The sequence below is a fragment of the Leucopleurus acutus genome (genome assembly GCF_964270905.1).
Source record: "Leucopleurus acutus genome assembly, chromosome: 13".
NCBI lineage: Eukaryota > Metazoa > Chordata > Mammalia > Artiodactyla > Delphinidae > Leucopleurus > Leucopleurus acutus.
The window spans coordinates 80,114,972-80,129,534 of NC_139155.1; the positions used below are offsets into that span (position 1 = coordinate 80,114,972).

A 14,563-nucleotide genomic window follows, 5' to 3' on the forward strand; every position below is an offset into this window, starting at 1 on the left:
CCCTGAGGAGGCTACCATTACATTCATTTTACAGGTGGGAAAGCTGACAGCTCAGAGCCACCTGGGGAAGAATGTTACGCCCCTCAGGAGGCAAGCTCTGAGAGCTTGAGGATGCTGGAGGCTTGGAAGGGGGGATTGCAACCCAGAGTCACCTGCCTTCCAATCCACTGGCTCCCGTCTCTCTCCTCCCCTTCCGCGGGTCCCCAGTGGGGAGGCAGGATGCTGCAGGCTCTGGAGAAGGTATTTCAGGAGGGTGATCTGAGCCCTCAGCCAGGCGAGGGTTATTAATAGCCAGGCCTTAGTGCCCCGCTAGGGGCGGGCAGGCTCTCGGGGGAAGGGAGCGGGAGGGAGGGCGGAGCTGAGCCCAGCCGAGCTGGGGGAGGAGAGTCCGGAGAGGCTGGCAGAACTTGGCCGCGAAGGCCCCTCCCAGTCCCCCCGGGAGCCCAGCTGTCCCCTCCGCAGATTCTCCGGGGCTGGTTCATCACCTCTGAATACTCCTGTGACAGGAGGCGCTTGCAGAACCCGCCTCCAGCCCCAAGCAGGAATAAATAGAAGGCACCCAGCCCAGGAGAAGCAAGAAGTTTCTAGACCTGCGTTCCCGGTTTATTAAGCTCTCCGCTCCACTCAGCGGCTCTGGCTGACAGCCTGGGCGGCCTGGGCGGACGGTGGCTGGCTCATCTCCGGTGAGGCTGTGTGGAGAGGGGTCCTGGAGAATTCTGCTGCACCGGCCAAGGGTCGCCTTTGGTGGCTGGAGAGTCTTGCGGGGCTGGGACCCCAGCCTGGTGTGTGCCTCTGTCCTCGGCAGTGGCATTTTCCGAAGCTGAAGAATAACCTTGGAAGGCCAGTGCACCCACATCCCCTTGCTGTGTGACCTTGGGCAGGTGGCTCCCTCTCTCTGAGCCTCTGTTTCCCCTCCAGCTCAGCAGCCGCCATGGCTGATGGTCAGATACCCTTCCCCTGCCATTACACGAGCCGCCGGCGCCGGGACCCCTTCCGGGACTCATCTCTGTCCTCTCGCCTGCTGGATGATGGCTTCGGCATGGACCCCTTCCCCGACGACTTGACTGCCCCTTGGCCCGACTGGGCCCTGCCTCGACTCTCCTCCGCCTGGCCGGGGACCCTGAGGTCGGGCATGGTGCCCCGGGGGCCCTCTGCTGTGGCCAGATTTGGGGTGCCTGCCGAGGGCAGGAGCCCGCCCCCCTTCCCCGGGGAGCCCTGGAAAGTGTGTGTCAATGTGCACAGCTTTAAGCCGGAGGAGCTGATGGTAAAGACCAAGGACGGATACGTGGAGGTGTCTGGTGAGTGGGGGGCAGGAAGGAGAGAAGCCGGGGAGGGGGTGTAGACCTCAGACCTGGAAGAGCGAAGAGAACGCTCCTTTGGAGGGGACGCTGTGGCTGCATGACACAGGTGACTTCAGGGCTCAGGAATGCAGCCCATAAAAGTTCTCTTTACAGAAAAGCTCTCCTCTTCCAGCTCCTGGGGGGAATCTTAACCTGATTCAGCTGCTGGGGGCTTTGGGCGCTGCATCAGCCAGCCAACAGGCAGGGGAATAGAAACCACGTTGCCTGTCCTAACAGAGAGAATTTAATATAAAGAATAAGTTTAGCAGATACAGGAGTAAAAAGCCAAAGAAGAAGTGGGGTTCACGTACCCAAGCATCACGACACAGTCCAGAAGGGGGTGTTTGATGCTGTGTAATGACAGTGTTAGTAACTAGCTCAGGTTTCAAGAGAAACACCTTCCCTTGTCCCAGATGAGGAAACTGAGGCATAATTGTCATTATAAGGCTACGACGTGGTAACCCTGGTCGAGCGCTTACGGTCTCCCAGGCACTGTACTCAGAGCTTTACCTGTGGCATCGCAATGAACACAAGCAGAAGGGGCGGGGCCTGTCTCCTCTTTTTTACAGATGAGGAAACTGAGGCACAGAGAGGTTAAAGTAACCCACCCAAGATCACCAAGGATTCCAACCCCGGCTGTCTGGGAATTGGGAGGCCAGAAGCAAGTTGACAATTGGTTGAGCACCTACCAGGTGCCAAGGGCTACAGCTTTTATATTCCTGCTCTCAAATAATCTTCACTCCAGCCTTGAGAAGCAGAGGTGGCTAGTCCCATTTTGCAGCTGAGGAGGCTAAGGCCCAGGTGGGCACTCGTCCAAGGTCACGCCGTGAGTTAGCAGCAGGCAGAGTCTGGGCCTGCCCACATCCCAGCCTGGGAGAGGGAATGTTTTGGGGAAGAGGAAAGAGGAGATGGACGCTCAGTCCCTGCGAAGCAGGGCAGCAGGGGAAAAGCTTTCTGTCCCTTCCCTCCCAATTAATGTTCCATTAAAAAGCATGTTCCTGGCAGGCTCCACCGGCTGGAAAATCAATAAAAGCCATTGCAAACAGGCTGGGTAGGGACTAGCCCCAGCAGAGCAGTCTTCAGGGGGAGTTTCAAAGGCTCCCAGGGCAGAATTATAAACATCAGAGGCTCCGGAGGGTGTGGTGGGCCAGGCGGCATTCTGGGGCCTTATGTGGGTGGAGGGAGATGGCCAGGGTGCCAGCCGCCTGAAACCATTTCTCTGGGCTTTGTTTTCTTATCCGGAAATTGGGGTTCAAATGGTTACACGGCCTAAGGATTTTTGTCTTAGATGACGCATGTAAAGTGTGTACATAGTGCCTAGAACACAAGGGATCGGCATTGTTCTGGTGTTACTAGAATATTAAGGCCCCAAGACATGCATACCTACATACATACATACATACATACATCATACATAAATGCTAGATGTTCTTTGAGACCCAGGTTCAAATCCCACCACCGCTGTTCAATCTCTGAATGGATATGGACAAGAAAGTCTTTTCACTGCTCTGAGCCTTGGCTTCCCCATCTGAAGAGTGGAGATCCTAATAATATCCATCTTGCAAGGCTGTAGGGAAGATTAAGTACGTGCAGACGATCCATGATAATAAATGCAGAGTGTCTGTAAAATGGAGCTAATACTAGTGTCTGCCTGGCACTCTGCAAACAAGGTGATTATTATCACCGCTCCTCCTGTCTTTGTTTGAATTAGGGTTCCAGAGGCTTCCGCCCCAGGGTGGAGGGTGTCCCATGCCTTGTGGCCCCTTCAGGAGAACTCTGTCCAGCCTGGAGAGCTTTCTCCTCTCCATCCTCCTTTCTAGGTGGGGTCTGGCAGCTCCAGGCTGAGATCCCAGCTGAGTACCGTACTAACCCAGAGGCTTCGAGTGGGTCACCTAGCCTCAGCTTCCACATCTGTAAACTGGGGTCATTGGGGGCTTAAATAAGACAAAGACAGACAAAGCCTTTTCAGGTTGAAAATGCCTCACAGCTGTGCACTTAGCAACATCGGCTTGACAGAATCCAAATCCCCCAAGAATACATACAGAGATTTTTATAACAGGGATTTAAAAAATCAAATCGATTATCAGGGGCTCCGTTTGAACAGCAACTTTCAAGGGACGTGGGAAGTCAGATCAGTCTCCCATCCTACCTCACTTAATGACACACCCATTCTTCCTCAAGCTGTTTGTGCAGGGCACTGTGCTAAACGCAGCCAGATGTTGGTTCACTGGTTCCTCACATGGACTTCCAAGGAAATATGCGTAGGTTTGTTGCACCCATTTTACAGATGAGGAACCTGAGGCCCAGAGAGACTAAGTCACCCGAGATCACTTGCTTCTCCATGGCAAGGTCTGAAATTCAAAGCCAGGCCTGCTTAGGTAGTTCCAAGTCAGGATGGCTGGATCTGCTTCTAATTGGGTGGCCTGGGACAAATCCTACGACCTCTTGGGCCTCAGCTTTACCCTTGGTCTTATGAGGAGTTGGACTAGATCAGTATTTGCCAAATGGTGTGTTTTAAGATATCACTGGGCATCTGATAAATGCAGGTCTCCTCACTGCAGGACTTATCAGAGCATTGAATTTGCTAATGGCATTTATGAATCTCTGAGAGGTAGCCCTGTCTTATCTGACCACATATGAGTGTCTAGGCCCAGGGAAGTGTTTGGAAAATGCTCGACTAGATGGTTTCCATCATGCCTCACATATACCCCTCCCCCACCCTGCAGCCACCAGCCAAGAAATGTTCTCTTCGTGGGCCTCTGGCCCAGGCCCTGGCCGAGGAAGGGACTGAAAAGCCAGCGGCTTTATTCCACCCCCTCTCCTGAATCCCAGGGCCTCTGCCTCCCCTGGAAACAGCCCCTTCTTTCTTCAGCTGGGCCGATGGCTTTCCCCGAAGTGCTGATGCTGCTTCTTGGCACCTAAATTTCTCGGTGGCTGTGAGGGACCTCTAGCTTCCCCTGGCCTCCAGATGGGTTCGTTTTTTTGTTTTTTTCATAATAATTGCTTTTTTGTTTACCAACATAAAATATTTCCATGGTAGAAAATGTAGACAGGAAAGCAAAATAAGAAATTAAAAATCAGTCGTAATCCTTAAGCTGCCCCAGTAAATAGATATCCAAATACCATGCAAATTAAGCTTCAGCAGGGGCCTCCTAGCAAAACCCTCTTTCACCCAGCTTAACACCCTCCCCCAAGCCCCCCTTTACGGAGCTGCCTTTGCTTAGAGATCCTCCCCCACAACCCCAGTACCCTATTTTCAGAGCATGGACAGAGAGGTTTAGCTTCTGTGGGTCAGTTTTCTCCCCCAGTATCAAAATAAACCACAAGCATTCACCTTCACATGGTATTTTTACAACTTTCAAAGCAATTCTGTGACTCATTGGCTCCTAGGAAGTTGTTGTCACCGCCATTGTAGAGAAGAAGAGAGATGTGCTGGGAAATGTCAGAGCAGGGACTCCAATCCCCAACCCACACCCCTGCCTTGGAGTCTTTGCTCCAGCACTTCCAAGCTGTGTGACCTGGGGCACATCACTTAACCTCTCTGAACTTCCATTTCCCCATCCACAAAATGGTAATAATAAAAGTACCTGCTTTCTAAGGTTTTTGTGAAAAATGAACAGTTGATATCGGTAAGGTGCTCAGAACAGTGGCGGACACCAAGGAAGCGCCGCAACATAAGAGTTGGCTGTTATTATTCTCACCATCACCATCATTATCATTTATTATTGCCAGGACAGCAAGTGTGCAAAAGGGCTGAGTCAGAGGCACTGGCCTGTCCCCAGGGGAAGCAGGTCTCCGGAGGCCCAGGCTTTGGGAAGGGGACCAGGGGACAGACAGTGTTCCTCTGGCCACAGGCCTGTATCAGAGCTGGTCAGCTGGTGGTCACGGACTTGGCAGGTCAGAATAAACTCTCTGAGCTTCAAGAGGCAGCACGTTGGCAGAATAGTATGTTCTGGTTAGCCAGACACTCCTGTTGAAAAATGAATTCCTGTAAATGTACCCCTTTCCACCCAGCTGGTGGGAGGCTACGTTAATGCAGCCTTTCCTAAGGGAAATTTACAACATACAGAGCAAGGCTTCGAAATTCTAGAACTTGGAATTGATCCTAGGAAGTCATGAGGCCAGGTGTGAAGATCTAGCTACAAGAATGTTCAGTACAGTGAGGTTCTTTCTGACGTCAGAAACCCTCTCAGTGCCCCAAAGCCGGGGATTGGCTAAATGAACTTATATCTCCCCGCAGCCATTAAAAGTCAGGTTGGCAGTGAATATTCGCTATAATATGGAAAAATAATTGTAACTCATCAGTAAGAGAGAAAAACAATTTTCAGGTGTAACATACAGTATGATCTCATTTGATAAAACGGGTGATATACGTCTATACTATGTAACATGTATGCATTTCTAAGTAACATAGAAAAGTCCAGAACGTATACAAAAATGTGGCTTCCTTGGGGTGATGGAATTATGGAGGGTTTTGATTTTTTTTTCTTTCTTTTCTACATTTTCAAACATACACATGCGTTATCTTGTAATCAGAAAAAATGTTATTAATAAAGGAATGATGAATAATAAAAAGGTAATGGATAATGTAATCACCTATAAATTATCAGCTTAAAATCTTGACTGCAGTAAGACACTATATTACACAAGGTTATTTACAGTCTAGATTCCAAAGCCCCTCAGAAGGATGTCCGCGGGTAAGTGAGGGTTCTTGGCCCTGGAATGTGGCGTCACAAGTGAGGAACGAGTAATAATAGGAGCCTGATGGCTCTGCCAGGCGCTAATCCAATTTGTTTAATGAGAAATTAGAGATACTCTCTCCATTTAAAAAAAAAAAAGCGGGGATGGCCAACGGGCTCAGAATTTGTTACATAAATTGCAGACGGCAGCCAGTTTGCGCCTAAGCCTTCTTGTAATTTCATATTTTTCCTTCCTAAGGAAAGAAAAAAAGCCCTCGCCTGCCAGCCTGGAGGAGGAGGGGTGGGTGGAATTTCACATCCATGGTGACTAATGTGTCATTTCTCAGGAAAGCCCCCTTAGGGTGTTGTTTTCTTTTAGCAGGTTGAAGCATTATTTCCAGGCAGTTCTTTCAGGACTCAGTACAGATAATGGGGCCCAAATAACTAACTGGAAGCTGGAACAGGCGGAGGGGCATCGGACCCCAGCCCTTGGCTTCGATTCCAAGAGTTGGTTCTGAGACTGGGGCTGCCATGCACTTGCTGGGTGCCCTTAGACCCATCCCTGGGCCTCAGTTTTCACATCGGTAACTGAGGGAGAAAGAGGCCCATCCTCAGAGCTGGGAAAGGGCTCTGTGCATTATAAAGCCAGCTGGGTGGCAAACTAGCCCCACTTTTTTCCTCTCACCCATTCTGGGATGTTGGCCTCAGGGGTCTCCTGGCTGGTTAGGAGAGAGGGGTGAGACGCAAGGCTTCGAAGATGCCGTGCCACATCTTAGAAGACAGGAGACAGACTCTGTGATTTCCCAAGTCTAACGCATAATCATCTACAAACCACGGTCAAGGCCTCCCGACCTGCCTGTTGTCTTACTGCATCTTCACAACAGCCTGGGAGGTAGTATCAAGTGGGTCCACTTAGCGGATGAGGGACCAGAGGCTCAGATAACCAGAGCCTCTAGACCAAGCCCCGAGCCACACAGCGAGGCCGGGGCAGGTTTTACCTCTGAGCCTGAGTCCTGAATGATGCCCGAGGGACATAGCTGCTGACACATGGCTTTCTTCTCCCTTCCAGGTAAACATGAAGAGAAGCAGCAAGAAGGTGGCATTGTTTCCAAGAACTTCACAAAGAAAATCCAGTAAGTAACCTGGCAGTTGGATTTCAGGGTAGGATTGGAGTGGAAGTGGGGATGCTGGGATCTGAGATCTGGGGTCTCTCCCTCTTGGGCATCTCTACTTCAAGATACACACCCCTGCCCCCAGGGCCGGGAATTGAACCCTTGCACCTAAAGGGGAGAAGGTATCACAGCAAACGTGCAATAGGTTCCCAGAAAGGGCGGCACGTAGGTCGTGCCAAGTCATCTGCTCAGTGCCCCGGGGGGTGGGATTAACAATCTCATTCTGTAGATGAAGAATCCGAGAATAGGAAAGGCGAGATGACTTGTCCACAATTCCATGAAAATTGGGGCGCTCACCCACCCATGTGATATGATGCCCCCAATTCCCCTATAGAATCTTTCGAAGGCTGCTTGCTCTAAGTCTCCCATGGCCAAGAGAACGCGCGCCTTCCCTAAAGCATCCACGTGAATTAGGCTGGAAGGTGTCCTGCTGTCATCACGACTCACCACTTAGAGGGGTCTTCAGGCTGAGAGACTGGGACAAAGGAAAGGCCAGTTTTGCTGAGGGGAGTGAGAAGGGCTGAGGCGGGGGCGGGGGGTTGGGGGGGGATTATGCGAGCAGCAGAAAGACCAGCAGACGGAGCCAATGAGTCAAAGCCACCCTGAGGCCCCGATGGCAACAACTGTAGGCAGAAGAGACTCACCTTCCCCCTCATCAGCGTCCTTCCCCTATGTGCACTTCTTGGTCCGAAGTCTTTTCCCAGTCCCGTTTCACCTTTGCAGCAAAGGTATGCAGTGGGGAAAGGAGACATTACCCTCCTTGTATTATGGGGAAACGAAATCTCCCAGAAGGGAAGGGACATACCCAAGGTCCTTAAAATTAGCATCTAGAACAGCCCAAACAGACCTTTGAACTCTGAGTTCACCGTGTTCATTCCTTGAGCAAGGAATGCCCTTTCCTCACCTGTGAAAGGGATGGATGCTGAAAAGGACATGAGATCACTGCACTGTGATGGACACACAGCAGGTCCCCATAAGTGGTGGTTTGTTGTTACTATTATTGTTGTTGTTACTGCATCTTAACTCCTCCCCTCGCCCTGGCAAAGATATCCTGTGTCTGGAGAGATTGCACAAACCGAATTCTGAGACTGCTTTCAGCTTTAGGATTCTGTAGTCCTGTCTCTCCTGCCATGTGCCCATTCCTAACCCACCGGGTGCCTCTGGAGTACTTCAAAGGCTGCAGCCACTTCCTGATAAGGCAAACGCCAAACTGTTCTTCTCCGCGATCCCTGGCTCACCTGCCATCCCCAAGACCCACACCTTTCCCTGGTACCGCAGCCAGCCGGAACAAATGTTGCTGATGGGGGAGAGATGAGGGAGAGAGGGAGGGAGGGGGCTGATGTTTCTTTCTTTCTTTCTTTTTAATAAATAATTTATTTATTATTTTTGGCTGCACGCGGGCTTTCTCTAGTTGTGGCGAGCGGGGGCTACTCTTCGTTGTGGTGCGCGGGCTTCTCATTGCGGTGGCTTCTCTTGTTGCGGAGCACGGGCTCTAGGCGCGCGAGCTTCAGTAGTTGTGGCTTGCAGTCTTCCATAGTTGCGGCTCCTGGGTTCTAGAGCGCAGGCTCAGTAGTTGTGGCGCACGGGCTTCGTTGCTCCACGGCATGTGGGATCTTCCCGGACCAGGGCTTGAACCCCTGTCCCCTGCATTGGCAGGCGGATTCTTAACCACTGTGCCACGAGGGAAGCCCTGATGTTTCTTTTAAGAGACTGAAATAAGGTCTCAGGATGGAGTCACAGGCAGGGCAGAGCTGTGAAAGGGACTGAACCGGAAAGAAGTCAGCAAATTCATCATCTCTAAAAGACAGCCATTTCCATGGATCTCACCATCTCCGAGGCCTCCGGGAAGACAGCTTGCTGGGAGTTACTTGACCAGATAGAAGTGCCTAAAGCTGCTGGAGGCTCGGCAGCTGGGCTGGGCTGCTTGTTAGGACACTGGACTGACATGGCCAGGAGCCCCCCAGAGGCTCTCCTTAGTCAACCAGTCATCCCAACCCTGTCCCTGGACCCTCCAAGCCTCCCCGCATTCCAGCGACTAAAGGGCCCCCAGGACCCTCCTCCATCACTTCGGCATGGATCCATCCATTCTGGTTGGTCCAGCTGTGCCAGTTGTTAAATATTTTTGAACCTCGCCTCTTTGTGTAGGGAGTCCCAGCTCCATGACTGAGTGGGTGGCTTGCAGCAAAATGCTGAACTGCTCTGAAGTTCTGTTCCTGTATCCCTCCTTCCCTCAGGATGGGGAATGAGAGGATGTGTACAGACTCAGCGCCCAGCCCATGGGAATTAAAATTATTAAAGATTCCACAAGGCTGGAATCACACAAGAGCAGCTGGGACTTCTGGGACCTCCTGGCTCTGCCCAGACTCCAGACGCCAAGCAGTGGGACTGGGGTCTGGGATGGCTTTAGCCCCATCTCAGAGGTCTCATTGCCTCTCCCAAGAAAAGCTCCAGTCACTAGAGGCCAGGGAAGCTCCTTCAGCCAGGCTGAGATCCTTCCTTGGAGATATAGCCAGGCTGAGAGCCTTCCTTGGAGATATCCTCCCAGACAGGATGCTCCAGCCGTTTGCCTCAGCCACGGCTAGGAATTCTTCTCAACACATCCATCCCCATGTGAAAGACCCTGTTTTGACTGGATGAGGGAGACAGGGAGAGGTCTTGGAATTTGCCAGTCAGGTTGGGTGCAGGGCAAAGCCTGGAGATGGGGGCTTTTCCACACCCAGCTGGAGTGAGAGGCCAGGGGATGCCGGAAGTCATCAATGGAGGATGCCCAGAACCGAAGCAGACGTGAGTGTCTTTGCTCCACATCTTCCGCGGTGTCTGTCTGATCTGCCGTTTAGTGACCCCGGTGGTGTGTCAGGAGTCATGTTAAAAGATGGAGAGTTTTAATTTTGTCTCATCTTTAAAAGGATGCTATAACCGTAAACAAGATGAAAAGATAACCCTCAGAATGGGAGCAAATATTTGCAAATGAAGCAACTGACAAAGGATTAATCTCCAAAGTTTACAAGCAGCTCATGCAGCTCAATATCAAAAAAACAAACAACCCAACCCAAAAATGGGCAGAAGACCTAGATAGGCATTTCTCCAAAGAAGATATACAGATTGCCAACAAACACATGAAAGGATGCTCAACATCACTAATCATTAGAGAAATGCAAATCAAAGCTACAATGAGATATCATCTCACCTCAGTCAGAATGGCCATCATCAAAAAAATCTACAAACAATAAAAGCTGGAGAGGGTGTGGAGAAGAGGGAACACTCTTGCACTATTGGTGGGATTGTAAATTGGTACAGCCACTGTGGAGAACAGTATGGAGGTTCCTTCAAAAACTGAAAACAGAACTACCATATGACCCAGCAATCCCACTACTGGGCACATACCCTGAGAAAACCATAATTCAAAAAGAGTCATGTACCACAGTGTTCACTGCAGCTCTATTTACAATAGCCAGGACATGGAAGCAACCCAAGTGTCCATCGACAGATGAATGGATAAAGATGTGGCACATATATACAATGGGATATTACTCAGCCATAAAAAGAAGCGAAATTGAGTTATTTGTAGTGAGGTGGATGGACCTAGAGTCTGTTATACAGAATGAAGTAAGTCAGAAAGAGAAAGATAAATACTGTATGCTGACACATATATATGGAATCTAAGGGAAAAAAAAGGTTCTGAAGAACCTAGGGACAGGACAGGAATAAAGACGCAGATGTAGAGAATGGACCTGAGGACACGGGGAGGGGGAAGGGTAAGCTGGGATGAAGTGAGAGAGTGGCATGGACATATATACACTACCAAACGTAAAATAGATAGCTAGTGGGAAGCAGCCGCATGGCACAGGGAGATCAGCTCGGTGCTTTGTGACCACCTAGAGGGGTGGGATAGGGAGGGTGGGAGGGAGACGCAAGAGGGAGGAGATATGGGGATATATGTATACGTATAGCTGATTCACTTTGTTATACAGCAGAAACTAACACACCACTGTAAAGCAATTGTACTCCAGTAAAGATGTTAAAAAAAAAGGATGCTATAGAGTAGGTATCATTAAGCTTACCTTGTGGATGAGAAAACTGAGGCTCAGAGGATGATGGGACTCAGCTAAGGTCACATAACCAATAGTGAGCCGGTCTGGGACTTGAACACAGGTGTCTCCACCTTCCAAGCCCACGACCTTCCTGTTTGGTTAGGGGAAACCAAATGAGTGGTTCACGAACCATCTTCAACTAGTTTTTGCCTTCTGTGCTTACGTTCCCATACTATTATTTGTTCACGGCTTTTTTTCTTTTCGATCAACTCGCTTTTGATAAGGTTCAATTCTCATCAGTCAAACGTTCACTGAAGAAGGCAATTGTAAAATAAATCCAACGGAAGCAAAATGTGGTTAAATTCTAACTAGGCCATGTTGCCTGCCTGAAGGTCTAAGTCATAGATTAGCTCTTTCTTTGTTAAAAGAGAGAAAATAGCAAGAGATAGAGGCCAAGGTGTTAAAGGCATGTTAACACAGAGCTGAGACTTCCCCTTAGATGTGAATGAAAGATCTGCAAGAGGGTTGAGGAGGAATAGCTCTCCCACCACGTGTTTCAGTATAGAGGTCGCCCGGTGAGAGCCCTTGAACAAGTCTCTCCCCACCTCGGGGCCTCAGTTTCCTCGTGTGTAACACGGGAGCATCGTCCTGGACAGTGGAGATCCTTTCGGGCTCCGACAGTTCATGGGTCAGTGCTTGTGCTAAAATCGTCTCAGCTGTCAAGATGCTCACTTGTACAGCCGATGACTTCAATAACAACGTAGAAGGTGAGGCTGACTGAGCACTTCCTGTGTGCCAGGCGCTGTGCTAAGCCCTTTGCTTTCATCATCCTACAGAATTCTCACGCCACCCTAAGAGATAGATGCTATTTTTAACCCCCTTTTCCTGTAAGGAAATAAGTTCAGAGAGGCAGGATCACTAGCCCAAGGTCGCACAGTCAGGAAGAACCAGGATTTGAACTCACGTCTGCCCGCCTGCAAAGTCCATGCTTGTGGACCACGGCTGACCTGTCATATTGTCCCAGGTGTTCTATGGGTTGGCGTGCAAAGGGTTAGACGGAGTCAGCTCATCCCCGGCCCAGAGAGGGAGGTCCAAGCTCTTGGCCTTGTCTCTACTTAAGACGTTTGGCTTGGCAACTGTGCCAGTTCCCTTTCTCTTCCGTCCTTCCCTGCAGGCCCCTTGGTAATCTCCGTGGCTCAATTTGGCAGGAGTCTCCCTGGTAGAGGAAGTTCATGTGGCTACAGGTGGCTGTTCACAGCAAAAAACTCCCCAACCCCTCCAGGAAGTGTCCTTCTGCCCATGACCAGAATGGGTTCACCTTACTTCCTGGGTCTTTCATCAAGACCCCTGCATTTACAATAGTCAGAGCCAGCCTGGACCGGTGATCTATGGGGATTGAACCTTCTGGCTTTCCCTACCGTGGACCTTTTTTCAAAAGTCTGGTGCCTGGGGAGACAGGGGAGCATCATGATAAGCTACTCTGAGTTCGGAGACCGGGATTCCAATTCTGTTCCCCTCTGCTGCTTGCCGGCTGTGTGACCTTGGGCAAATCAGTTCACCTCTCTGATCTCAGTCTCCTCATCTATAAATTGGGGATAGTAGTGGAACTTGCCTGCTGGGATTATTATCAAAATAATAATCCCGCCAGGCAATATCGAAAATATTTTCTTTCAAATGAAATGAGAATGTTTGGCTATATTGAAGATAATAAATGAATCGTGTGTTTCTCCTAGGCTTCCTGCAGAGGTGGATCCTGTGACAGTATTCGCCTCGCTTTCCCCAGAAGGCCTGCTGATCATCGAAGCCCCCCAGATCCCCCCTTACTCACCATTTGGAGAGAGCAGTTTCAACAATGAGCTTCCCCAAGACAGCCAGGAAGTCACTTGTACCTGAGACCCCAGTCTTGGCCCTTCCTTGTTCCCTCCCCAACCCCTGGGCTTCTTTGATTCCAGGATACATTACTTTAGCTGAACTCGTAGATTTAGTGCGACTGAAATGTTGGGGGTCAGGGTGGATTGACCAGATTCCCTGGAGAGTGTAATAGTAGGTTTTTCCGCAAGATGGCGCAATTGGCAGGTCGTGTTCCGCTGCTTTAGGCCAAGATGCTGGGAGTTTTTCTTTCTTTACCTTTTCTATCGTGATGAAAATGTTGCACATTCTACAGCTGCAAAACAAATAAAAGGGGACATAACATTTCACATTGTAGCTTACCTTGCAGCTAATGCAAGAGTTGCTTTTCTCTGGGGACCTCCCCATCACCCAGGTTCCCATTCTGGGCTTCCAGTGTCCATGCCTGCCTCAGGGTTTGGTTGACGGAGCCCAGAAGCTCACCCCGCTGTGCTTCTGAAGACCTGGTTTACACAGGCTTATAGACAGGTCTTACATCCCCATATGGGATTTATCCAACAACCACATGAAAACAAACAGTGCCTTCTGCCCTCCACCCAGGCATTTATAGCATGTTCCCAAGCTGGCACTCCCCAAGGACTCTGGAAGCCCCTTAGTTTATTCTCTGGCTAAAGTCCCCCCTTTCTTGTGTCTCCTATGTCCAAGTCGGGATTTTTACAGAGGGGGCTGTCTCCAGACAGCTCCACCAGGAACCAAGCAAAGGCCAGACTGCCTGTCAGGCAGACTCGTGGTACTGTGTCTATGGGTGGGACATGTGTGTCATTGTTATTTGAATTGTGCTGTTTAGGGGAAAATAACAGTAAATAATAATAATAATAAAGGAGCTTGTTCTTAGCTTCGTGTGTTGTTTTGATGGGACTAAATGCGGTACCACTTAGATATGCCACATCTATTCGGGATGCTTGTGGCAGCAAATAATAATGCCCAATGCGTAGTGGCTTAAGTGACATAAATATCTGTCTAACTTTACAAGACGTTTAGATATGAGTGATTTCGGAGTTACTTTTTCAGCTGTTATGCCACCAAGAACCCAGAGTCTTTCTATCGTTTTCCTCTGCCGTCTCTGACAAGTCTACAAGTTCTGTCTTCATGTTTGCAAGATGGCTGCAGCAGCTCCAAGCATCTCAGCCTCATATGACAATGTATAGGAAGAGAAGGCAAGGGTAAAAAAGTCTTTTTGTCTGAATTTCTCTTTTATCGGTAATGTCTTTCCCAGAAGCTCTCAGCAGATTTCTTTCTTTTATTTCATGGACCAAAACTGGGTCACATGTGTACGCTGCAGCCGATCCCTGGCAAAGGGAAAGGGATGCCGCGTTGGGCTAAGATCAACATTGATTTGTCCTTTGAGGCCAGGAACATTGCTGCCTGAAAAAACAAGGTTCTGTCAGGAAGGAGAAAAGGGGCAATCAACAATTGAGGGATGCCCCACACTG

The 14,563-nt window shown here is 49.8% G+C and overlaps 1 protein-coding gene across 1 annotated transcript; it reads left to right on the plus strand.

Annotated features, from left to right (window-relative positions):
• Window positions 1-596: 596 nt before the first annotated feature.
• HSPB8 (heat shock protein family B (small) member 8) lies at window positions 597-13,913 on the plus strand. The gene is made up of 3 exons (XM_082853571.1): window positions 597-1,298; window positions 7,089-7,152; window positions 12,956-13,913. The coding sequence occupies exons 1-3, from the start codon at window positions 932-934 to the stop codon at window positions 13,113-13,115; spliced, it is 591 nt and encodes a 196-aa protein (XP_082709697.1). The 5' UTR covers window positions 597-931; the 3' UTR covers window positions 13,116-13,913.
• Window positions 13,914-14,563: the final 650 nt, after the last annotated feature.

Coding starts and splice junctions, on each gene's coding strand:
- HSPB8 (XM_082853571.1), top strand. CDS start 932: ATGGCTGATGGTCAGATACCCTTCCCCTGCCATTACACGAGCCGCCGG. Junction 1,299..7,088: donor CGGATACGTGGAGGTGTCTG/GTGAGTGGGGGG, acceptor TCTCCCTTCCAG/GTAAACATGAAGAGAAGCAG. Junction 7,153..12,955: donor AACTTCACAAAGAAAATCCA/GTAAGTAACCTG, acceptor TGTTTCTCCTAG/GCTTCCTGCAGAGGTGGATC.